A 26,802-nucleotide genomic window follows, 5' to 3' on the forward strand; every position below is an offset into this window, starting at 1 on the left:
AGAAGGAGGGTAAGTGAGAGGTAAGACCATGGGTGACTGCTAAACACGCCACAGCAAGGGGTCCTAAAGCCCTACAGCAATTACACAACACCATTAAGTCACCTCAGTGTCTTTTTCAGTCTATAGGAGAGGGGTAGGGAAACATGGCTGCCAGACGTATGTACACAAAAAAGGAAAAAAAAAAAAACACAGAAGGTGGTCCTGTCCAGTTTGTTACAAATTTATGCTTTTGAAATGCATTTGTTTGGAATTTTCCAGCTGTTGTGATGCCACTGAGCCACAAGGGGGAGACACATCTTGTCAAGTGCACACATACTGTACTTGGTTTGGTGTTATCACATGTGCCCTGACAGATTCCTTCTTGCAGGGATTAACTTCACAGTACCTACAATATATTTTTCACTAGTTTAATTAAAAAAGGTGGAAATGGGTAAGTGTGGTAGCAGCTTTAAGGACTCATACTGTAAAAGTATTAGTGCTATAATTTAGGGAGTAAGATATTCAAATATTAGGGTTTATGTGAGTATTTAATATTATTGTTTCTTTTAAGATTTGATTTAGGTGCTGCATTAACTTAGATTTTGTCCTAAACTAAAATATGAGGTCCATAGATGTCTGTGTTCCCCCGGTGGACAATGTCTGTATTGCAACATAATGTAAATGAAATCACCTGTATGAAAAAAAAATCTTTGGCCAAGACTGAGGTGTTGAAATTCATATATAAAATGGACAAGGAAAGAAACACTGGTATTGTACAGCAATTATATTTATAAAATCGCACCCTTTTCAATTCCAGTTGATAGAATATTGTATAAAATATAATTGAAACATATTGTCATAACTGAAACACTTTACCCACAAACCATAGAGGATGGAGGGTAAACAGAAAGAAGGACTTGAGAAGATGTTGAGATAGAAAAGCACACTAAAGTATACTGTATGTAAAATGAGGTTTCAGGGACATTTTTGGCCGTCATACATACATAACAAACAGATGAAACACCTTTTCACACACACATTATGAAAACCCCTCTTTAAATAAACCATTTTAGTCAAAACCTTTATAAGACTAGGTCAATCATAAATGTTCCACCATGACATTTCATTTGGAGACATTTTCATTTTGGCACATGATCCTCATATATACCTTTGAGTATTTTAGTTTCCGCAAAACAGATTAAGTGCATCTTTTTCCTGATCTCCTGATATTGTTTTTTAATCTTGGAAATTCAGTGTCTTCCTGACCAACATTACAATGGCAAAACAAATGTGCACATTGATAGTCTAATACACTATTGAATACATTTAAAAAGTTTCATCATGGAGGTATTTTTGTAACAGCAGGTCTGTACTCTATTGCTCTTGCGCTGTACTCTTTACTCTTACTGTACCCAAAAGAGAATCTCAACAGGACCAGATCAGTAAGATCCAATCAGGAGGCAGGATAAAACTAAAATCCAAAGAAGGCCTCAAGTTCTGTTTTGGTCAACATGTAAAATGCACCCTTTCCACATCTTCAATGCATCTAATATGAAAAATTCATTTCTATTTTCAAGGCAGCAGTAGCTGAATACTGCAATAAGTTGACTCACTACATTCACTATGGAAATAATTGAGAAATAAAATATCAAAGAGTATGCTGACTGCCCCTAATCAGTACTGATATGGTCAAAACTAATGCCAAGCTTTATACTTTGATGTGCTAAATTACATGCCATGCAGTAACTTTCAGCTCTGATTCTATGCTGAATACATATATATGGTTTATGTGCTATGTCTAATCTTGAAATCTAATTTGGTTTAAAAACCAGAAAAATAAAAAATATGATATATTAATCTTGCAGGTTGGTATTAGTGTTTCACTACCTCAGTCTAGTGCTTATATTGTCTCTCATAAACAAATACAGGCCCGCACTTCGGTGGTCTACCAGAACTTTGTGTTCACTACCTAAATGAACCACTTCAGGTCTTGGTCTTCAGATTAAAAAAAAAAAAACCCAGAACAAAGCAAAAACCACAAGTATGTCTGAGGTCACAGAGCACTACAATACCTGACTATGTTCAAGATTCATTACTTTGGTGGTGGTATTGAAGCTGGAAATAACACAATCTATAGTCTACTTCAAACTAATACAAGTCATTTATCTGTTTTAGTATTAAAATTTAGTAGTAGATATTTGACCTGTGTCCTATATGTGGCATTCATAGTACAAAACAAATAACTGAGGCAATAAAATATGATGGAGATGCTGGCTAAGAATGCCTTCTTTTTAGGTTACTGCTCAATAGCACGATAACCTATTGGCATCAGGAATTGTCTGTCTTGTCTATCCACGTGTTAGCAGCTCAGTCTCAGAAACCACACACACATTCATTTGAGTAACTGCAGGATTTCCCATGGTCCAGTATCACCAGAAATCTTTTTTTTGTGAATTGGCTGTGAGATTGGTTTAAATTTTTTGGTGAATTTTTGAAAATATTGTCCGATGATAAAAGATGGAGATGAATATCGTCCAATGGTAAAGGTTTCTCAAAATCCACGACCCAGGTTATCCATCTACAGTTCTGAATAAGGAATCTGAACGCAACAGTTACGACAGTGTCTAACAGTGTCTGATTGTGTATTTTGTCGAATCATCCTAAAAGTTTTGAAAATTTTTTTAAAAATTGGCCCAGTGTTAAAAAAATCAATAAACCCACAGAGCCCTGAGCTCTGCTTTCCTAGTGTATAAAATCCCTGAGCAAAGTTCACAAAACACAAACACGTATGACATACACATAAATAGATTTCTAGTCACCGACATTCATTTTAAAATGTCTTCATAAATACGCCACCTTCCTAGCTGAAAAAAAAACAGGTGCTTTGCTATGCAGCTTGATGGATGGGACTGCAGACTCCAAAAGGCTGAGCTCCAGGTGGCTTTCATGTCAGATGAGAGGAGGGGAGGCCACACATATGACCAGGAGTTTCCTACCTGGCTACCTGGAGCCCCTGAGCTGCTCATTGCTTCCATCCATTTCCCTGTCCATGTTCTTTCATTATAGCACCAGAGCAGTGCCTGTACATTGGACCACATTCATAATATGTACAAAATTCCTTAAAGGAGGGCCCATATGTTTTTGGCAGTTTTGAGAAAATAACAGTCATTGTAATTTATGATTTAAGCATCTTGCATATGCTTAAACTGGGTTGATTCAAGTGTGCTTTGGAATGAGGGTGTTTTTATGCTTCTGAATTCTCTTTTGAAAGTAAAAAGCTTTCTGATCCTTGTCTTTTCTCTGGAAACAAATAATATACTTAACTCTTCAAAGACAAGGCAGCTGATGTTTGTGCAAAGTGGCAAATTTGGGCCATGGCCAGAGCCTGTCTCCTCTCCATTCACTGTCAGTCTCTTGTGAATGGAGGCCACTCATTGGCCGCTCTGGGTCAAACACGACCCTCGGCACTTGTCCTGTGCCTGTGTCCCGGGCTCAGGGGCTCCATCTCCAGCACCAGGTCCCCCTGTGGGCCACTCTTATTCAGCTCCATCACCCGTGGGACCACCGTGGACCAGCGATCTAGTACAGAAGGAGGTTGAGATCCATAAATACAGCTCCCTCAGCCTGTCTGAGAATGTGTGTGTTTGTGTGTGCCTGACTATACATGTGCGTGTCTGTGTGTGTGTGTGTGTGTGCGTGTACGTGTGCCCATCTGATTGTAAAAGGATGCAAGTAGCATAATTAAATAAAAGGAGAAAATTAGATTGACAAATAAAGGAGTGCCAACTGGATGCAAAGCAAGTGGCACGAATGAAACTAACAAATGCCATTTATAATCCTGACATATTCGGTCTGAATTTGCATGCACCCAGTGTGCACAGACTAATGACTGTGCATAAGTATGTGACTTCATGAGTGCTAAGGGCTCTGTTTGAGTATTTGAGTGTGTCCTGATTAAAACCTGTATTTGTATATGTGTAAGAGTGAGTGTCTGTAAATGTATGAATGTATCTAATTGTGTGTGTGTGTGTGTGTGTGTGTGTGTGTGTGTGTGTACATGGGTGTGTTGGACAGGCATTGTTCCTCACCTCTCCTAAGGCCCCAGCCGGTCTGCTGTGGGCCGTAATATTGGTAAGTCTCATTCCTCCCAGGATCCTCGTTAATGATTCCCAAGTTCTGGTTCCAGTGGGACCAGTTCACCTCATCCACCCTGGGACAGGAGGACAAAACAGAATGGGGGCTGTTAGTCTCACACACGTGCCCATGCACTGACCACCACACTGCTAACTGTACTTATCCCCATTTGGCAGGAGTAACAGTGAGGGTCGAGAGAACCCAGACGGTACCTGAAGCACCACCTGCGGTCAGGTGTCCCGTCACAGCTCTTGCCCACTGTCACCATCTCCCCCGCCCGGAAGGACTTGCGCAGACACACAGGGAAGGAGCGTTCAATGTCCAGGATGGTCGTGGCCCACTGGATGATGCACAGAGGAGGTGACATTAAACAGGAGGAGAGAGGGAAATGTGGCTGTTGATACTCAAAGTAGCATGAAAGAAGAAGCATGATGTGTTTGCCTTTGAGTCGTCTTGTGCACAAGAATGTGTGAAAGTGGCTAGAGATCAATCAAGCCTGCTTGATCGTGGCCACTAGAGGCTAAGGATGGTGAGCTGACCTAGGAACCGTGCCCCGTCTCCCTGCCCCTCACCTGCAGCTTCCAGATCTTCTTGCTCTCTTTAGACACCTGCCCCACCGTCTCACCCATCAGGGCGATCAGCATGTTGAGCAGCAGCACGAAGGTGAGGATGATGTAGGTGACCAACAGGATGAGGAAGACGGCCGGGTACTGCGCGCTGGCGATCATGTCCATCTCGCCCATGCCTATGGTCAGCTTGAACAGGTCCAGCAGGAAGTTGCTGAAAGTGTGATTGTCGCGACACTGTGGGTAGGTGGGGCAGCCCTCGGGAGGGCACGGGGCATCTGGACCGGGGCAGACAGCTAGGAGGGACACCAGAGCTGGAGGGGGGCGCAGAGAGGACAGTTACTAGTTATATGCAACCCAAGATGGAACATGTTAATTGTATTGCCCTGGGGGCCGAAAGGCTGGGTGTACTGTACCTGAGGCATATCCAATCATAAAGAGCACATAGACCAACAGGAATCGGAAAAGATCCTTGAAGAGAATCTGAAACCCAGTGGCGGAACGTTAACATATTTTGAGCTTATTGAGTCAGCCGCAAGACTTTTAAATAGTGCTGTGTCAGTGACTTAATGACTTAAGTGACCTAATTAATGTTAATGGCTTAAAATGCATCAATCATGTGGTTTTCCCAAATATGCCAAAGGAAAAAAGGCCAAAATGTTGTGAAAGTCAATATAGTTCTCATTCAAATTCCAGTTAAGATTTAACTCTTTACTGTGACCTAACTGCACATTTATACACCAAGTCCCTAGTGAGATCTGAACCTCTGAAGGGGTTGAAGATTAGGGTGCCACCCTTCTGTCCTCACCTTCTGAATCATAATGCTGTAAGTTCCAGTTAGTTTGAGGCCTCTAGTGAAGTACAGAGTGTTCATCCAGCCCAGCACCAGGGCAAACACCATCACAGACAGGTAGGCCTCAATCCCAGACAGATAGAGTGCTGCAGTGACCAGAACCAGCACGGAGTAGATGAAGCTGGAAAAGGAAGCAGGTCTTATTGGTCTTACCGGTGAAGGCACTGTAAAACAATCACCTTTCATTTCCTACCACACTGCCGCAAAGGTGTTTTAATCCCTAATAACGTAATGATTCAGATGCAAAATAAACATGTCTCTCTACCAAATACTGCAGGCATCCTCAGCACCTTTGTTTCTTTGTTTGAACCATGGGTTTAATTAAAGGAGATGTTAATTATTTAAAAAAACACCAAGGGGGGGGGGGGGTTGTGGAATTAATTAGATGGCTCAGTGAAAAGGAGGAGAAATTAGACTCTGGAAAAGTCAGTGGGGCTGAAAAGGAGGTACTTGGATAAGGGTCCTGAGTTACTTACTAGAGCAGTTGAAAAGAGCCATCAATGAATAAAGAGTTCACCCCTGGGCATTTCTTCAGGAAGAGATCCTTAACCTATACAGAGGGAGACAGACTCTGGTTATGACAATCCAGGAGAGAGAACATAACACACAGAGTGACAGACAGATAAACAAGCAGACAGAAAGAAAGACACAGACAGACAGAAAGTTAGACAGCTAGATACACAGATAGATAGACAGAATAGATAGAAAGGGGGGGAGAGAGATTGAGGCAGCTAGAAGTAACTATATAGAAACCTTGTAAATGAGCTGGGACTGAAGTTGAACATCCATCTAAGAATAACACACCAGTCTCAGACCAGCACTACTACAATTTCCATCCACAAATGAGGAAAGACTCAAATTATAACATAAAACATTGCACGAGGAACAACTGGAGAATGAAACCAAGCACAACACTAACACCACTGCTGCCTGGTTTTACAGAGAGCATTCACTCTTGGTAGATATCCTCATCCTGTCAAGAGACAGATTCTAACAATGTACAGACTGAGTGGCCACAGGCTGACAGAGTGAAATATGCTGTTCCCACATCCCACACATGAATAACCCTACAGCAATCAATCTTGTCAGGGGAGGGACACAAAGCACCACTGGCTGCCTTAGTGTGTGGCAGCGTATCATAGCCTAAGGAATAGGGGCCAGCCAACCCGCAAAACCAGCCACAGCCTTTGTCCAACAAGCAGATTAATGCAAAATATAAATATTATATTAAACTAATATTATATTAACAACATTATACTGAACTGAATTATTCATAAATTAGTCATAAATGGATCAATATTTAATCAGTTAATTACCCCCGCCTGAGGGTATTGCATTTGGCATTCAGTATGTTTGTCTGTCTGTCTGAATCAAATGGGGTGGAGTCTCTGATTCCTATTTATTTAGATGCCAGTCTTTTTTGGTCTGGTATATTAAACACATAGAACAAGAGCAACGGCAATAACAAGAATGTAGGCATTAAATAACCAGTAACCAGTAGTTGAGCATCAAAATTAAAAATCATGCTAAAACGTAAGTAAACAACAGTAACTGTTATCCTTAAAAATAATATTCCCATATCATCTTAACATTTACAGTGAAACTGACAAAGATCAGTTGCAACAACACTGGTAATACCATAGAATTCATATTTTGTAAAACAATGCTCCATAAGACAAGAAGTATCTTTACACACACTCAGTGCCTACAAAATTGCCTAAGAAAAGAGCAGCTACTGTATATACTACATACATCACACTTTGTTACTCAGGCTTTGGAATGATCAGGCTTTTAATACGTCCAGGTTCTGGGGAGGTTGAAAACCAACCAAGACACATCACTTTGTGGGAACTTTTTATTACTGTAGTAATTAAGAATTATCCTATGTCATAAAGCTTTGGCAATACTCTACCTTCCGCAATTATGCCACTAAAGCATCTTTGAATTGGAATCTGAGACAGATAAAGGCTTTCAAGAGGTGAAACTGCTGGCAGAGGGCAGAAAATGGAGGCATTGAATGAAAAACAGGTGAGAGAAGAGGGGAGATGGGTGGAGAAACAGATATTAGAAAAGGAGTTTAGAAAAGGAAGGAGAAAAGCATGCACACTGCTGAAACATGATCTTATTCAAAGCACTGTTAACAAAGCAAAGCAGCTTGTGAAGAGTCACATGAGAGTGATTCTCTGGAAGGGAGTGGACGCACGTTGGTGAGGAAGAAGAAGACTCCAGATAACAGGATCACAACCTCCCCAGCAAGGCGCAGGTAGTCTGTGGAGGAGCTGTAGGAGTACGGTGGCTGGGAGGGGGTGAAAGGCAGGACACAGAGTTAAACCTAGGGACAAAACGTTAAATCTATAACATATGAGGCACCCCACTCCACAATCTGTGCTGCCCAGCGGTACACACCTTTCCCTCAGATGGATGGTAATATGCCACCAAGGTGAAGATGATCATGGTGACCAGGTAGGACACCACGCTGATGTAAAAAGTGGCAGCTGCAAATTTCTGCCACTTGGCTCTCAGTAGCTCATTGATGGGTTCCACAGCCAGCATTTCATGACGATTCTACAGAGGATAGGAATTGTCCAAACGGGTGGATTTTTGACACTAAACAATAACTGTCAAATAGAGATTTTTCTTGCTAATAAATTCATTTCACATTTTGAGCATGTAAGCAGGTAGTCCAGAAAAACAGTGGAGATATCTCCCATTTGCACAAAAGCATCAGAGAAATACACAGTCCATTACGCCAACACTGACAATTGGGAAAGCATTCTCTCACAGACATGAGACAAGCACTCACAAGCATACACGCACACACACACACACGTACACTAACATGTACACACACACACACACACACACTCTGTCTCTCTCTCTCCCTCTCTCACCTCAATGCGGCTGTTGTACACCAGGATTTCCAATACGGAAACTTCCTCCCCGCAGGTGTCCAATGAAGAGAGGTCATAGAGGGAGGAGTAGACGGGCCCGTAAGCCCAGTCCCTGAACTTGCGGGAAAGGTGGCGCACCTCCTCATCTTTGATCTCCCTGCGGATGATGTGCTGGAATACCTGGAGGGAGGAAGGATCGCACAGGGTCAAAGTTCACAGAATCAGAGACATCGATGCTCCAATAAACTGCCCGTTCTGCAGCCGCACGTTCAGCTACATCTCCCTTGAAACTGAAAGTGGCCCGGCTCACCCCGATCTTGCCCAGCTTGGCGGCCATCATGAGCGGGGACATGCCGTCGTTGTTGAGCACCGTCTCCAGGTTGCAGTCAGGATAGAGCTTGGCCCCTTTGATCAGCAGCAGGTCGTACATCTTGGTGAGGAAGCGGGTGTTGTCGCGGGTGTTGTCAGCGATGTGCACCAGGGCATGCAGCACCGTGTTGCCGCGGGAGTCCTGCCGCCGCAGGTCTGCCTTCTTGTGAGCATTCTCTGTGAGGTAGTGCACCATGTCCGGCTGGTTGGTGCAGGCTGCCAGCGACAACGGGAGCTCACCTGGATGGAGACAAGCGACCCTGACTGGTCACTCAAGGGCTTCTCAGTCTGCCCATCTCACCTACTGGACCCTGACAATATGTATTAGGACTGTGTTTTGAAAAGGCAACCCTTCCTGAATCTTTCTGCTCTACATAAGATAGGTACATAGAACAGACGCCCCATTCATGTGGGATGGAGTATCACGAGAAAGAGAAGGGACACAGAAAAAAGGGATCAAAAACATACAGCTCGTGTGGGATTTGAAGCCATGACTCCCACCACAGGTGGAAATATACAGGTTAAGTGGTCTGCTTTTTAACCGCTACACAAAGAATCCACACCGTCAGGTAGCATTTCTAAGAGCAACATTCAGGTCAGCACACTTCCTCATCCACTGAGCAGGTGTAGCATGCCAACAGTGACCACTGCTGTCACTGCATTCCGATTATCTACCATTGATTAGGAACTTGCTCACTCTCTCTCATGCCTTCAGAAGCATTGGATTGGGACAAGTCTGATGGGAGAGAGTTTCCACCATATTCCATTCAACAGGCCAATGGCTGAGAATGGGAGAAGGGAGGCATCAGGTGGGACCACAGAGAACTGGATCACAGTGTGATTACCTGTGAGAACTGATACTAGAAGCTGGATTGCAAAAACCAAAGTAGATAAGAAACATCAGAGAAACAAGGTAAGCTACATTAAAAACCACAACATCGTAAAAGCCGATATTTCTTCTCAAAGTCGGGTAAAGCTCAGAAGTTGTTCAATGAGGTGAGGGAAATATGGAACTGTTGATGTTTCATGGATGTACTAGGCCTAGCTTGAGTCTATATGGAGTTTGTAGTAAAGCTGAACTGTTTATTTGATGATGTTACTTGATTCTTATATCTTTTTGTAGAAGCTTTTGCTTTTACAACTTGGACAAGCAAAGAGGTATGCCAGTGTCTTGAGAAAGGATTTAGGCGATCATATAAGCTCTTTCTGGTGAGAAGGTTTAAGGCACTTTTTATTAGAAAAAATGTGCTCTAGAAACACTAAATACAACTTGAGCACTTTGAGGTATATCATCAAGTCAACCAAATGATTTCTGTGATTTGGTGCCAATCAATCTATTCTACTCTCACCATTATAATATGCCCACCCTCCAACTGCTCCTGTAGGACCCTCTGTTGCTTTATGTTGTTTATAGATAGCAGGGTCAGATTTACTTCATCTGGTGTACTGAGTGGACTTGGTCATGCTATGTCTCTATGGCCAGAGGTTACACAAAGACATCTGCTGAGGACAGCCTGACATGACTAACTTGTGCCTTTTCAGCCATGTTGATGATTCCTCTGCTCCTATTTGCACGTATCACCCCTTCCCCTTGTGAGATGTTTCCACTGGACCCTCCTGCCCTGATTGCTCCTCTTCGGAGGATCTCCCCACCATTGCAGCAAGATTTCAAAATAAAACTGTTTTCTAAATAAAACACTCTCATTTAAAATATGTTAATAATAATTGTAACAAAGAATGTGCTAAAATGATGATGAATGACAAAAATCATTACCATACACAATCTATGTTGCAATCTATGTAATTTTCTAACCCTTACAACACAAGATGGTTCTGAGTAGGCTCTAGGCAGAACCCTCTGGAAGGCCAAAGCCAAAGTAGGAACCATTGCCCTATATTTTATAAAGACTTAAAGCTAGTTATAACATATGACCTTAGTAGATAAAATCAGCAAGATTGTGAGTTGATGCTGCCAGAGCACTATTATGAATACTTGGTGTGTTGGTGTGAAGCCAGGTCAGTCTGGTTTGCTGCCTAAGTGAATATCCTTTAGCTGTCAGACTGGGCTATTCAAACAGTCAAACACAAGTGGATATGGTTTCATTCCCCTACTGTGAAAGCCCCATTGGTGGATGTCTGAGGAACCATCCATCCAAATAAGAGTGCCCGGAGCCCTGGCTGCCTCCGAGAGTGGGGGCTGGCGGAGACTGAGCTGTTGCCATGGGTGACAGATTACTTTACGCTGTCACCTCACATAGAAACGCTTCTCTTCATCAATTTGCATGGGTCCTTGGTGTGTTTTTGCATGATTACTAAATCATATTAGCTGTCAACTGTGCCAGCTTCTCATTCAGAGCACCGTGAGGCTCCACAACCAATTACTCATTCAGTCATGTTTGGCTGCAGAGGGTTTTGAGATTGACAGCTGTAGTTTACCCCTAATGAAAATTATTACCTGCAAGTTAGGGATGAAAGTGCCACAATGAAACCATCAACCTAGAAAGAGCCAACTGAGAGGTGATAAGGCTTCTTCTAACGAAGGCAACTTCGTTTAGAAATGGGTGGTTGGATGTGAGGACTGATCACTTGAAAATGACTTGTCCTGTTCATTATGAAAGTGGTGCAGCAGCATTAACAGCCTCTGAGATGTGTTGTCGCTGGCAGAGAGAAGCTGGTGTGTACTTCCTTTTACGAGGAATTGGACTAAGCTCTCCTGACAGCAGAGGGCAGTGTGGAGCTAGGAGCTTCAGTCAGTGGTAAAGTTTTAATGCCCTCTTGGCCACTGACCTACGTCTGTTTAATGTGCCAGGGACTCTGAGAAAAAAGAGCACTTTTTTTCCACAGGAGAGACAGGGGCGTCTTTCACTAAAGGGCGTATGCTCTTCCTCTTTCAGGTGAGCTTATTTTCATTCCTGGTTTAATTTTTTTTATTTCATTGTATACCGAATTTCATTTACTTTCACCTCAGTCTCTCCACACGTCTCTCCTTTCAGTGGAAGAGAAGAGAGTCAGTTTTGGGGGCGGGTTGTGCATCACCTCACTTTGCCATGGCAATGTGTGGCATGTTTTAAGCAAGAATCAGAAAACACCCACCAACTGGAACAGCAAACTTCATATTCTGTCACTCATCCTTTTTAAAGAAGCACTGCTATCCATTATTTTGTCCTGTATAATCTGCTTTATCCTTCATCTGAAACTCATAATGCAAGCATAGTATAAGCCCACATGATTAGTACCATGAGGCTGTTCTTAAAATAAGGCGGATACTCAACAGATTGGCCATGAAAACAGTACTAGTAAAAGGCACTTTCAGCCCTTTTACGACATGACCTAATAGTGTCTGGAGAAGCAAAGGAACAAACATGTAAAATTATTAACAGAAATAACGGTTAGTAGAAAGCACTCTTTTGAGGGCAGTTCCTGTATGACTACATCCTCATTACTGACAGAGGACAAAGGAACCTATAAATAGATGGATGACTAGAACACATATGCTGATAAAGGCATCACAAAACAATTACTATATTAATATTACTGACAGACATATTTTATTGGTGACTGCACAGATTTCCACTTCCCCAAGAGGCCTGCCAAACTTTTTGTAAACTTCTCCCAACTTAGAGTAGTGGGGAATGTTTCAATGTCATGTACCAGGTGATTGCAGCTTGACAGCCATTCCAAAGGGGGCATATCCTGTTCCATACCCTCCTGCCCATTCCCTCAGTCTTTCTAAAAGTATTGAAGAATAAAAAATAAAATCTGCCTATGAAACAAGATGTGAGATTGACGAGATTGATCCCATGAAATAATGATGGTGAAGTGGAATAATAATAAAGCAGAAAATGATGCAACACTACAAAGATAGGCAGTACTCGACCACACCCCGCGTCAGACACAGTTCACACAGACACAGAGACAGTTTGCCCTGAGTTATGGTTAACTGAGAAGCCTCTCACCAAAGTAGAAGTATCCGCCCTCATCCCTGGGCTGGAAGAAACGGCCCCGCGCCTGAGCATGCACGTCCGCCCCATTCTCCACGAGCAGCTCCACATACTGCTTACAGCGCCTCTCGATGGCAATGTGCAACGCAGTCTGGCCTGCAATGAGAGGGAGGACATCACACGTCCATGTCAGTCTTCCCTCAAACATTCAGGGCATTCCTTCATCAACGATGTCACTGTGACGGCCGTAAGAACGACTTTGAGAGGAAGTGCCCTATTGGCTGCACTTCACATGGGGAAAAAAATGACTGAGTGTCCTCTAGGGTGCCCCTTCATGCAATAAATTATGATGATGTGCCCTCCTGAGCAAGAAAATTCGGTAACATGTCTTAATGAGTGCCCTTCTAGTGAAGAAAACGTGATGCAGTGCTCTATAAGGTGCCCTTACAATGGTCTAAACTTGACGTTCTTTATGGGTGCCCTTACAATGGTCTAAACATGAGGTTCCCTACAGGTGCCTTTCTGAAGAAAAAAAAACTCATGAAGTGCCCTCTTAGATGCCCTACCAAGTGAGAAAACATGATGAAGTGCCCTTGCAATAGAGAGAAAAAAATCCCAGTGAAGAAAATGAGATGCAGTGCCCTACAGTCTCCCCTACAACGTGCCCTCTAGGGCAGGCTTTCCCAAAGTGTCATAAATTAGGCTAATATCTAGCAAGCATTTTGATGTAATCTCATCTGCACTGTCCCTGTTTTTTTTTATTTTTCAATGTACCCAGGGGCGCCACTAGAAATTTTGGGCCCTATGAAAGAATATAATATTGGGCCCCCCAAACCTAGACCATCCACCAACCTAGAAAACCCATCTGATGACCCAAAGTTTAATAATTTGTAGACTGGTAGTTCTAGTGTAGTCTAGTGTTAATTACCTAATACTTAGCCTACTTTCATTGACCATTGATGTATGGATGGTCAGAGGTACATGAGTGGCATTAGTGGCACCTCTCATTAGTGTTATTTTCTAGCAAAAAGGCACTAACGTTCTGCTGATTGATTTGAAATGAGCTGGGCTGCATCCTTAATTAGTACCAGTGGTTGATTGGAAAAAATAATCATAAAAAAGGTGACAAAAGTGTCAATACCCCCTTTATACCAGATGAGCTAGCTTAAATGTTATCTAGCTATCTAACCATTACATTTTAATGTGCCAGTTGTCAATGTTCATTACTGGAAGAACTAGATAAGCTAAATGTGACTATTAGCTAAAGTTGTATTCCTAGTTCCCTCTGTGTTTTACTTCGGAGGTGTCTGTGAAATAAAACATTTTAAAGATTTATAGTTCCCAGTGTGTTTTTAACATAGAGGTGTGGTTACACTTTTAATCTGGATCGCTTAATAACATAATGTTAATCTTAATCAAGGATGAAGACTATTTCATCATACATGATGCATCACAGCTGTTTGCGTGCTGGTGGGGCCCCGTGTCGTGCACTAGGTGCCCTTTTAATTTTTTCACCCCTGCCCTTCAAACAGCCTGAGTCCACCACCACCACATTGTTTTAGGGAGTGTTTGTGCTATGAGCACAATATTAAAAGGGGTGTTTTGGAATTTTTGACATTTCCAGGTTCCTGACTGGATCCCATCAGAATAATGCTAATTTGGTCAGATCACAAAACTCCAACCAGCAAATTCCTGTTGTCTTGCTTGAGAAGTAATGATTAAGTCATCGTGACAGTATACAATCTCTTTTGATGGGTTAAGACCACCGTCATTGGACAGATTGGCGTAAGTCTTCAACAATTAAGCTGACAGCATGTTAGGATCGCAGCAACAGGCTTGGCAGGGTGCTGAAATGAGGCCCAACAGAGAGCATGCCATAATCCATAGTGATATCACTGTTTAGATTTAAGCCATCGCGTCTCTGCTAGACTCTGGAATCATGATGGGTGGGCTTTTTCAGAGATCCACTACAGCCATACAGGATACTGATGGGAGTGACAGCACCATACACCAAAGTATTCACTTTTCCTATAACGAATAGTATCACATACATTAATATTTGAAAATTATATTGTTGTGATGTTAATATCGACAATATTTGCTTTAATATGACTGTGCATCAAGATATACGCAAGACGATCTTCAAATGTGGTGGTGAAGCAATGAAACACATTTCCCTTTGATGGCAAAATTGCAAAGGTACCTGTGTATCTGTGCCACTGATACAATGTCAATAAGATTTTCCAGCACGTTTCAGTGAATATTGTGACCCGTTTTTGATCACTCTGAAGAAACGTGGACAGGCTGACATTTCTCACTAAAACCTATAGTTAGCTTAAGTTAAAACAACAGTGGAAACACTGTGAAGCTTCAGTAATGTAATTTTTTTTTTTTTTACGCACATGCACTGGTTCACATGGAGTGTTTGCAGAAGGAAGTGATTACAAACTTTACATATGGTTTGCATAAAGAAAGAAAGAAAATGTTTGTAATCTGTATGTGAACCCTATAGTATAGGCCCATAGCCTATAGCAGCTAGTAAATGGACTGTGCAACTTTTCATGTTTGATCAATGTGGGCAATATAACAAATTGAGATGAGCGAAGAAAAAATACCTTACAGTAATCCATATGAATATGCCAAAGTTTGTTGTAGGCAAGATATAAAGAAATCTCAGTACCTTTGCAAAGAAAACAGAGGCATGTAAGTAATGCCATCACCCCACTTAACAACGTTAACAATGAGAATGAGAATTTTGCAATATTGCCCTGCTCTTATGCACAAACACATTTCATTGTGCTAAAAAATCTATGCCAGTAGGAATAGGACTGTAGTGAACTGTTCTACATAAACCAATTCTATGCCTCAGGACTCATATATGAATACATATATGATTATAACATTTTGGGGTATAACATACAAATTAAAAAAAAAAAACCAAGGCACTAACAAAATTTCAAATGCTACCACCATGACAGGGGTTCACATTCCCTTGTCATGGCAGTCAGACTTGAAAGTTGTTTCGTGAAGATGGTGGACACAACTTGCTTTGGTTATCTTACATGCAAGATGAGGCCAGTTTTACAATGACAGCTTGTCATCACTGTCATTTTTGTGTATGTTATGTTTGTATGGTTAATTGGACAATCATCAAGAAGAGTAATCTATTGACAGCTATTGAGTCACAAAGTGTACCAGCCAGCCAGCTCCAACCAGCTGCCAACCGTCTCCTATTGCATGTTCACATCACGCAGGTTGCCAAAAAACTATACAAGTCTATACATGTAGTGAGTGTGGGTGTGTATGATCTTAACTCAGTACAGTCCCAGCATCAGTCAGTGGCTCTAAAATAAGCATCATCTCATACTTCACAGCTGGAGAGGAACCAATGCAAAACAGTCTAGCAAAGGTATAAGATCTTGGCATGGCAGGCGTATTCCTTGAAAGTAGTTTTTCACAGTTTAATATCAAACTGTCCATTCTGAATTCCTCTACGAATATCACCCTGTTGGTTGCTGAAAGGTTCAAAGGGGTTACAAAAAGCAAAACCTCAGAAAAGACTTTTTTACTTTCGACATGGGCAGCAGGGAGTCGTCAAAGTTAAGGTACTTCAGACCAAAACACTATGAGGAATGCACACTAAATTGATCAAACAACCCAACAGCGTAACTAGAATCCATAAGATATTCTTAAAAATGTAAGCACTGGGGACTCAAGAAAAGGCTGGAAAAGGAAAAGGAAAAAGGAAAAGGCTGTGTGCTTGTGAAATAAATATGATTGTGACATCAAATTACTCCTGACCAATCAGGAAATGATCCTGCAGTTGCTGAGTCAAATGGTACAAAATATTATCAGCATTTAGAATTAAAGAAAGCCCTCCAGAGACAGAGCCCAAGCAAGACTAAAGGGAGCTTATTTTAGAGTGTTGTAAGCATGCTAAGCACAGACAGCAGTCCCACGTCCCAGGACACGAGAGCTCTTTGTGTGCGTTGGGAGACCCTCTCTTCCATAGTAAGTGCCCACCCACGGAAAAAATGAGTCAGGTTATAAGCAGCAAATGCGGTGTGGAGGCTGGAGGTATGCTGGGAAGGAGAAGTGGGAGTACACAGAAAGCGGATGAGTGGCCTCACCCCTGTAGTAGACGTCTCTGAAGGGCGTATTGATGAACTCGCGGAGGTTGCCTGTCCTCTCCGCTATTTCCACCAGCATGGGAATGGTGTTGTTTCGACCATTGTGCAGGTTGAGTAAGGCTTTGGGCAGGCAAGTCTTCCCCGTGGATGGCTCTTGAAGGGGAGAGAGAGAGAAAAAAGAAAGAGAGGGGAGAAAGAGAGGAGAGAAATGGGAGAAAGACATTTAATTGTCTCTTAATGAACACAACATTTGTTCATTGTTCAACATTGACATATTTTCATTTCAGAAACTGAGAAAGACAGACTGAGATGGGTGTATGTGTGTGCGCAAGAGAGGGAGGGAGATAGACAGAACAAGAGAAAGAGAGTCAAGGGTGACAGGAGAGAGAATGCAAACAGATTGGAGTGGACAAGGAAAGAGTTGAGAGAGTCTCCTCTCCTCCAATCCTGTTGTTTATTTTAAAAAGTAAGGACAAACATAGACGTTAGTCATCTTTATTTGCGTTAAAGTGGTGTGATTTTCGTGCTCTCCTTCAATCACTCTTTTGTGGACAGACAGTTTGCTGTGATTTTTTGCTGTTCCCTGTGAGATGCACATGAACCCACCTCCTTCCTTCAGACAGAAAGCTAGCCTCGGACCCACCCCTACTCACCCCCAGCCAAAAATAATAGCCACAGGAAACACATGCCTAAGGTTAATGATAAGACTAATACATTAAAGTAGGACTTCTGGCAGTGTTAAGCCATTAAGGGGAGTGTGTCAGAGGTTCTGTTTTTTTTTAAGTAACTCTCCGCTGGGTTGTTTGTAGTAAATGTTAACTTTAGTTATGAACTGTTACATGAGGGGTACTGAACCACCCTGAAAAAAGAACTCTGGGCTGGCAAAAACTAGTATAATATACATATATATAATCATAAAATACGTGCTCTCTTCCTCCTATACCTAAGGCACTACGGAACTGACACTACTGCTTCCTCCTTGGTCTCACCTTTGAACTCCTCATCCGTTAGCCTCTTCTCATGGCTTTCCAGGTACTCTAGTAGGCCCTGGAGGGCCTCAGTGCCCCCCCGGGACACAGCATCAAAGAGAAGGGCGCGGTTGAACACCTTCAGCACCTTGGGTGGGTCAGGTGTTGGCGCTCTCTCTGAGCCTGTCTCTGTCTTCCTGTGGGGGACACCATTATTTTCCATTATTACATTAATTGTTTGCCCAGCACACACCCTTATGCAAGCAACTCATATAGCTTAATTCATTCAGTTATACAGCTGAATATTTACCGAAACAATGCAGAGCTAAAAGGGCACAGCAGAAGTGCCACCTGAGAACCCGCAGCCTTTGGCCATAGCACCAATAGCACCAATGCCCATAAAGTGTCAGCAAAGAAAAAGACTCCTATTTCAGCAACATATGCGCTCTACAGGGGTGACTGGATCAGGTTGCCATTCAGGTTTTTTTCCAAGAATATTTGTTTTGTATCCAGAACATTTCTTCCAGATATAGAAGTACCAGACAACAGAGGTATTACCTCTCTGAACGCTAAGGAAAAAAACCAAAAATGTTCCTTTTCTCCTTCACGGCTGTATAGTTTTTTCCCACTGTCTATTTTTTTGAGTTGCACTTTTCAGTCTCCACAGACTGGCTTTCAGTTCAACAACTCAAGCAGTACCCATTCTCCCATTGCAAAGGAATGCCCGGAAGCTACAGGTTGGGTAATTGAAAAGTGTTTTGCATTTCATTCGGAGGAGCTAAGCGCAGCTTGTAAGTTCAGTGATGGGGCACACAGCAGAAGATCAGATGTGTCACACTCCTGAAGGAAAATACTGCCTGGGAGCCAGGGGAATGTTGAGATCGGAATAACTGAATTTCAAATAGAATCTTCCATATTATCCTTATGGTGGAAAGGCATCAAATCTGGTCACACACAGATATTACAAGAAATTTAGCTGTATATTTATCTGTCTGCATGTATCTATGTGTGTAAGCACTTTATGTGTAATGCACTGTATGCACTGTATATATATATATATATATATATATATATACATACAGTGCATACAGTGTGTATGTGTGTATATACTGTGTTTAAAGCTTTTTCACAGTTCAATGTGGGGAACATTCTAAGGACTAACAGTATTTAATAAGTCTATCATCATTAGTAACAAGGTTTGCAATGGGTGTGTCAAAGTTTTCATTTAATTCAAGACTTGACCATCTTGCTCAGTCTGGAGTTGCTGTTTGAAAGCAGTTAGGAATACATTATAACCGTTCCTCCACCCAAACAGTGTTACCATGGAGTGTTTGATAGTCTCCTTGTGGGTTGGGCTAACGGCCACTGGCCAGGAACTGTATGGAAGCACTGTTGAAGGGCAGATCACTCAAAGCCGAACCAACCTTCCTCACCTCCTTCCACTGTCCAATAAATAGACCTTACTGTGCAATGGAGCAGCACGGGAGCCAACAACATGCCGCAACCTAAACATTACCTCACCGGCTGTGCCAACAATGTTGTTTCTGTGGACTCTTGAACACACCTGCAACAAAAGTTGCTTATGTGTGATCCCCTGTTTCATATGTATGCGACACTGTGGCCATTATAAGATCTCTCCCTTTTTTGTGAATTCCTTTTGAAGCCTGTATTTTTGAAGAACAGGATATAATGAACTGTAGGATACAGATATCAATGTTACTGAAAGATAAAACACCAGAAAATAAAGAACCCACAGCTGCCAATAAACAACTTTCAATATTCAGGTAGAATATAACACTAATCTATGGTGTGCATTTAAAAACAGCAGTTTGCATCCATGAATGTTTAGCAAATGTATCCTTATACATTAATGTGCTTATTTCTTTTTACAGTTGCCCATTACACATGCCTGAATGAGCTCCAGGACACAACCAGCCACTCACCCTCGAGGCAGCATTTTCCTGCGGCGTTTTTGGTTGTTGGGCTGGCGGTAGGTGCCATAGTCAAAGAGGGAGTCCATGGGCGCCTTCTTGGGGCCAACCACCACAGGTGACTCGTAAATAGTGGACTCCAGGAGGTCCATGGGGTTGGTGATGCCCTTTTTGAAGGCCCCCTGGAACTTCATGCGAAGGTTCTGCCGGTTGTCCCCAGGTCGGGGGGGCTCCTGGGCAGGTGGGGTCTCCTCGCTCTCAAAAAGGTTTGCAAGTGAGGACAGGGGGAAGGAGGTGTCATTCTCCGCCTGGGAATCCCCACTGTCCCCTGATGCCGTGGCTGCCGTGGCAGGAGGGTCTTCGGGCTCTGTCATGGTGAAGCGGTATCGTCCCAGGATGGTGGCGGTGGAGCAAACCTGTAGAGGCCAATACATAATACAAGTGTAAGCAGGCCTCACCCCTTATAAAAGCAGTGGAGGAAGTTTTCAATGGAGGAACTTTTTTCATTTGATTTCAACAAAACCAGTAACTGACAGCCACTACTTGGAGTGGACATTTGGTTAGGTAGGATAAAATAATCTGAGATGTTTGTGGAGACTCTTTGTGATTGTGTCCATAGAAAAACTGAGGTCCAGCTACCTATGGGGTGGAGTACTGAATGCTAGCCATACAGCCATTTGCCTGCTGTATGCTCTGGCAGTCCTGAACTACATCTGGAATTACGGAATACAACATTGCTCAACTCTGATCTAACACAATGCTGGTGGAATTTTCCACCAGATGCGTCGGTCCTGGGAAGAACAACTTTGAAACTTTCTGAAGGCACCTCTGAACGCTCCTACATATTGCTGATTTATTTTGCCTCTTGGTAACTCCATTTAAAGCCTTAAAGAGAATCACTCCATCATACGATGGGCTTTTTTTTGGTTAAGGATATCATTAGGATTTTAAAGATTACAACAATGAATGTAACAGTCTGTAAAACAGACATCAGTTCAACTTTCAAACAGTAATCTACACTGTAGTTCAAACAGTAATCTGTGCTGTAGTTCTCTTCTTTCTTCTTTCTCTACTTAGGTCACACAAAATAGCTGTCTTCCATAGACAGCAGCACATTATGAGATGAAACACTGATGAGCACAATACACAGCGGACCACACTATTTGTAAAAGTCATCCCTTATAGAAGACTGTCTTCACTCAACAGTCCTGCAGAATCATCACAGCAACAAATTTAACTTATTAGCCTCACAGTCCAATTTAGCAATAAGACACCAACAGCTCCAGCAGATCTATGTTTCTCAGCCGTATTTCATTAAGCCTGGAATGAAACATTTTATCTGCGATCGATTTGTGTTCAGACACAAAATATGATATCACTAGCAGTGAAAACAACAACATCATGATCAGCTTCATCATATTGAGTGAAGAAAACAGACACAAGAAGCTATCTTTGGAATCTTCCCCTACTTACCCCATAACACCTCATGTGAAAGAGAAATAGATATTAGAGGCAAGAAATAGAAATAGCACCAAGAGAACACAGGGCCAAAAACTTAGTTATTTATTTAGTTATTTATCATCTTATCTTATCAACTTATGCCAGTTGAGTAAACAGTTACAATTCCACTTCATTTTGTTTGCCATAGGGTGCACATGCATGATTCTGGTATCAACTGAAAATCATAATCGATGAAATTTTCACTTAGCTCAGGATATTGTACATTATGTGTATTACATATACTATGCATATATACATATACACACATAAATAGTAATACTTTTCTGTATTATGGCTTTTTCTGCTCAGATTACTTTTTAATGTCGGTGAAATCAGTGAAGCGTTCGCTCCTTTCTACCTGTGCCCTTTGATGCTGCTCATAAAAATTGTAATAACCTTGTGCTTCACCTTAATAATCCCTTTTATTTTAGTCGCTTCAATCAAAATTCCCATTAGCCTCCTCTTACCAGGATTAAACACATTTGATTAAAATGGTGTTCACATGTGCATGTATCCTTTAAATTGAACTTTTTACTTGTTTCCTGCCTTCGAGTTCTGCAGAATGTGGAAAGTGAAAATCACCCACCTTCCCCATCAAAGAGAAAGCTTCAAAGTGCTTCAGTGAAAAGGGTGGTTATAATTGGCTTGCACTCCTCCTATCTGCGCAAAGGATTGTGGTCTTAGAGTCTCGCGCTAAAACACTAGAGGTGGTGTCAGGTGAAAGAATTACACTGGCTTGATTCATGAAAATTTTAAAATAGTAAAACAGCAAAAATATCATCAAAAATCTGTAATGCTTCACACCGCATTATATGATACACTGGAGCACTTAACAATAATAAGAATGGATGTAATTCTAAACATAAATCTTTCCACTGTGAACGCCTGCATAAATGAGAATGAAATTTACAGGACAGTTTGAGAACCCCTGTCTGACTGAGTAGGGCAAAGGTCCAGCCACAGCACCCTGCAGCAACTCAATCAGTCTGACCTACAGATAAGATGTGAACCGACAATGAACTTTTGTTTTTCCTGAAAGCATCAGTATGAAATAGAACAGGGATGTTCTCACTTATCAGGTTTCACTTGGTCTTCTTCCTGCTTTACACTTCACCACTATACACCACTCTTCACGCAGCTCTCCGAAGGCTTCCTGTCTCTCAGCCAAACTCCACCCAAAACTCTGAAGGGCTAATTGCAGAGGACCGGCGCCCACAGCCACACAGTCTCGGCCACATCTCAAGGAGCCACTGGCTCATTGCAGCGCTGAGGACACAATGAGCGATACTGAAACTGAACTCTTCTTTTTTACTTTTTTACTTTTTATCAACAAAAAAAAAAACTATTGGTACGGAAGGCATGTAAATATTCCCTACACAATTAAAATTCAGCAATCTCCTATCATCCATACCAAGCTTCCCTTTTCACTTGGCCTGCTATTTATGACATTTTGACTACCTGAAAAGCAGCTTTCAGTCAGTAAGTCTGGATTGTTCACTTACAAAGAGAATCACATCCAGTACATTTTAACCCTGAAACTACATTACCGGGGTCCTGTACAAATATTATTGCCGAGAAACCGTAAGATACACAGCAAACTGCAATCATTTCATTGATCTTTTTACAAATGGTATTGTCAGGAACTTCTATCTGTAGCATTGTTGTTTGCTTTTGAATTATTTCTGGGGACTTTTCTGATACATATATTTTTCTGTAGACATTTTAGCTCTCAATCATTGCTGCTTCAGCTTTTCCTGGTTTTCCACTTTGATGAGGTTTGCTCACCATAACACCATTTCCTGCCTTTCCACTTAGGTGAAGTTTGCTCTGTACATACAATGCCTATTACCAAAAAGGCAAATGATGGCTTTCAAGTTAACAGGAAGGTGTTATTACTACGGACATGAAGAAAAAGTGGAATTAGCAGAAAAAGAGGAACATTTTACATCCTGTACCAGGCTACTACCATCACTAAAGGATCACATACATTTGTTCTGATCCTGTCATATAACAGCCAAGTATACTATAAGAGGATCATTTTGCATCCTTTTACATCCTTTACTGTAGTGCTACCAACATTACTGAATCACATACCTCCTTTCTGATCCTGTCCTATAAGAGTCAGGTCTACTGTAAGAGTTCCATCCACTTTTTCATTTCCTATTCTGAGTAGCAAGGGATGCTATTGTTCATTAAAATTGCATGTAATAGTCCTGTATCACTGTCTGTTCCGCTGTGACCAGATTGTCTTGAACACCCCTCTGATCCTTTGACCACCATGTTGTGCACAGCTACTGTTTTGAACAATAATAAATAACATTTAAAAAACAATGTCCTGCATCTCACTCCCACAGAAGAGGACATTCTCTCAACAGATGTTTCACATTCCGTAAATACTTCTACAATACACCACTTCAGCTAATGGTGTAATTTTATCACCACAAAACAGTCACAGACATTGGGTTAGTGGCTTCATGTCTCAACAGGAAACATGCATAATAATAAAAACAGATTTTCCTCTGTTAATTTAATATATCTTTACTTTACACATTTTGTGTTTATAGAATAGATGGGATGCTGGTTGTTGCCTTACTCTATTTGCCAGTCAAGTCTGGGGGGAAATAGCGCAATTCTTTCCATATCCATATGCATGGCCATATGAGTCTCAAACACACACACGCACACACACACACATACACACACACACACACACACACACACACACACACACACACACACACAGAAAGAGAGAGAGAAAGAGAGAAAATCAGCATCTGAGTCTGGACTATGCATGAGGCTGGACAGAAACTGCCCTATCCTCTCACAGGAAAAACAAACAAATGTATCCTGCCAATTTCAACCTGGTGGCAGTGCATTAGTTGTGAGAGGGGAGTTACGTGTTCCTGCTGGTGGGTCCCATGTTCAGACTACGGCTCATGCCACCCTCCCAAAACACTCTCCCAAAGAGAGTGATCCAATGAAAACAACCCCACCCCTGATCCAAGGAAAAAAGGTAGTGACTGAAGGGTTTTCTTGCGAGGAAATGTGAGTACAAACACATACATAAATAGACAAATACAGAAAAGGATACACACACATCACACATGACGGTAACACATATTGGGAGTAAGTTTAAAGTAAGCAAGTCCCACAGGTGTTGACACACGTTTGGTGATATTTACTAATCTTACACACATCATATCCAGTGTTATCTACTGCTTGTACATCTTGCAATGGAGCTGTGAATAATAATTTACCAGCACGACCAAGATTGACTGAACTAATCCAACCTCCTAAACATTTTTCTGGTTGACCCCCTCTTTCCTGACATCTGCTTGCATGACGTAGCAAATGCCCTGACTTTTGACAGCCATGGTTTTTTGTTTGTCATGAGGGCAGGGGGTTCAGTGTGCAAATTTAGAGGAGCCAGCATCAGTCAAAGTGGAATATAAACATTAGCCCTGGTGTCTGGCCAGGGAAAACAGAGGCGCTCTCTCCATAGTGCTGTCTATGGGGCGTATACACTCCACTAGATAGTTGGGTGTAGTGTAAAACAAAAACAGGGGCTTAAGTTCTTAGGCAGTCTAAACAGATGTGTGAATCACCCCAGAGGTTTTGGGAAAGCAGACAGTGTGCTAGGTAGAGGCTGCAGAGAGACAGCTAGAGAGATGAAAAAACAGGGAGATAAAAATAAATAACTGTCACTAAGTCCCCATCTAAAACCTTCTAACAGCAAACTGCAGAATAAATGAAAAGTGTTTTCGATAAGGTATGAGTAGGAAAAAACAATTGCTTATCCTTTCCATGAGAGGAAAAAAAAAAAAAAAAAAGACTTCCTCTTTGGAGTGCAACTGTTATGACGTTATCCAGAACTTCTGGGGGCAGAGGTGCAAGACTTTATGGGAAATGGGAGTTAACCAAATAAACCTCACTGTTGTTTCAGCACAACTCGGACAATGGCTTCAACAATCAAAGAATGTATGGAACAGCTTGCCTGTCAGATTTGAACTGGACTGTACGTGCTGTACAGTGACCCTGTGCCTTGCTCTCTCACCATGGTTAAGGTTTGCAACTGACATTCTGAGACAGATCTTCATTTCAGTCCCATGTCCTAAGAGTTAAGAGAAACTATTCAAATGTGCGATTGATTTCACTATATTTCCATTACAGGCTTAGCAAGTGGGTCTTCACAATACTGCTTATGTGCCAACCTCACCATGTAAATAAGGAAAAAAATTGAGCTGACAAGTATGTTTAAGACATTTTATGGTAATTGTCTGGCCTTCCAGCTTTGTATAGCATAAACTGTGCTTGTAGTCTCTGTGATTTTTAGATTTTAAAAAGTCAATCAAAAAACTCCATGAAACAAGATGGCCACCATCTAGAACCTGCTGAATATGGTCAGATTTTTGGCAGTTTTGGCTGTTTTTCAGTGTTGTACTAAATTGTTTTGTTTCATTTCAGTGATGCGGTCGCTCTGCTTTGGTGAATTAATTTTTCTACACTTATTGTTAACTGTGAAACCAGATTGCAAATCAAAATAAGAGTAAATACGAATAGGAGTAATTTTGTTATACGTACAGAAGAACATCAAGAAGATGCATAAATGTTTATTCATTTAAAACTGCCCCGTTCCTTTAAATAAACAATTAGTAGGTTGACATTACCTAACAATGCATCATTTTCTGAACGTCTGTCGTTACTGTGCGCTTGGGCATAGGCTACACAGACTAGCTGTACCCTAATCAGTGTTAGAATGAAGACATTCGGACCACCGGTCACGATCCCAACGGCAACTGTAGCTGTCCACGTGTTAATTGGAATTTGAGGGGGGGGGGGAGAAGGACCGCTTAGACATAGCCTACGTTAACCTGAGCATCGATAACTCCGGATCGTCAGATCTGTCAGATCGTCGTAACGTTAATCCAACCCCCAACAACATTGTACGACATAATTTATGAAGTTCAAAATCTGAATATTTTCACACTTTACGACAATTTAAGTAGTGGAAATTAACTTTTTGTAACAATGCACTAGACACAGGAATCTGCTAGAAAGCAACTGGAGAACAAGCTGAAGCTTGCCTACCTGAGTCTCGTCAATAAATCCTTTGTGCAGCTGCCAAGTCCGTCGTCAGTGCCCGACTTGAACTTTTTATCCCAAAACGAAATCTTTACAATGCTGCGTTTTGTTCGGCATGTGCTGTATATCCTCGATGTAGATTTAAAAGTATATCGTTATCTTCGGCATTTCAAGCAAGTATTCCTTTCCTTTTTTCGCTAACACTATCTACGCTTCACGAATGCACCTACCTACCTAGTTCTCAGTCGGAATGTGAGTGACTTATTAGTATGAATGCAGGTAAAGTTTCCATGCTTAGATTTCCTGTACACCGCCCTTAAACATCCAGAAACTCTCTAAGAACGGCACAGGGTGGGGATACAGCACAACACTGTCACTGTTTCGGACGTATTACTTTACGTTTGCCAAGTCAGGAAGAAACGCCCAAGCAAAGGACTACGTGCTGTTGTAACCCAGTC

The 26,802-nt window shown here is 41.8% G+C and overlaps 1 protein-coding gene across 1 annotated transcript; it reads right to left on the bottom strand.

Annotated features, from left to right (window-relative positions):
• Window positions 1-872: 872 nt before the first annotated feature.
• trpv4 (transient receptor potential cation channel, subfamily V, member 4) lies at window positions 873-26,682 on the bottom strand. Its single transcript, XM_036527551.1, has 16 exons — window positions 26,351-26,682; window positions 19,775-20,178; window positions 17,853-18,028; window positions 16,864-17,016; window positions 12,749-12,889; window positions 8,734-9,032; window positions 8,424-8,603; window positions 7,939-8,097; window positions 7,736-7,828; window positions 6,009-6,082; window positions 5,488-5,653; window positions 5,096-5,162; window positions 4,686-4,993; window positions 4,326-4,453; window positions 4,068-4,189; window positions 873-3,558 (listed from the first exon to the last, which is right to left on the bottom strand). The coding sequence occupies exons 2-16, from the start codon at window positions 20,134-20,136 to the stop codon at window positions 3,428-3,430; spliced, it is 2,559 nt and encodes an 852-aa protein (XP_036383444.1). The 5' UTR covers window positions 20,137-20,178; window positions 26,351-26,682; the 3' UTR covers window positions 873-3,427.
• Between the last annotated feature and the right edge of the window lie 120 nt (window positions 26,683-26,802).

The sequence above is a fragment of the Megalops cyprinoides genome, chromosome 4 (assembly GCF_013368585.1).
Source record: "Megalops cyprinoides isolate fMegCyp1 chromosome 4, fMegCyp1.pri, whole genome shotgun sequence".
NCBI lineage: Eukaryota > Metazoa > Chordata > Actinopteri > Elopiformes > Megalopidae > Megalops > Megalops cyprinoides.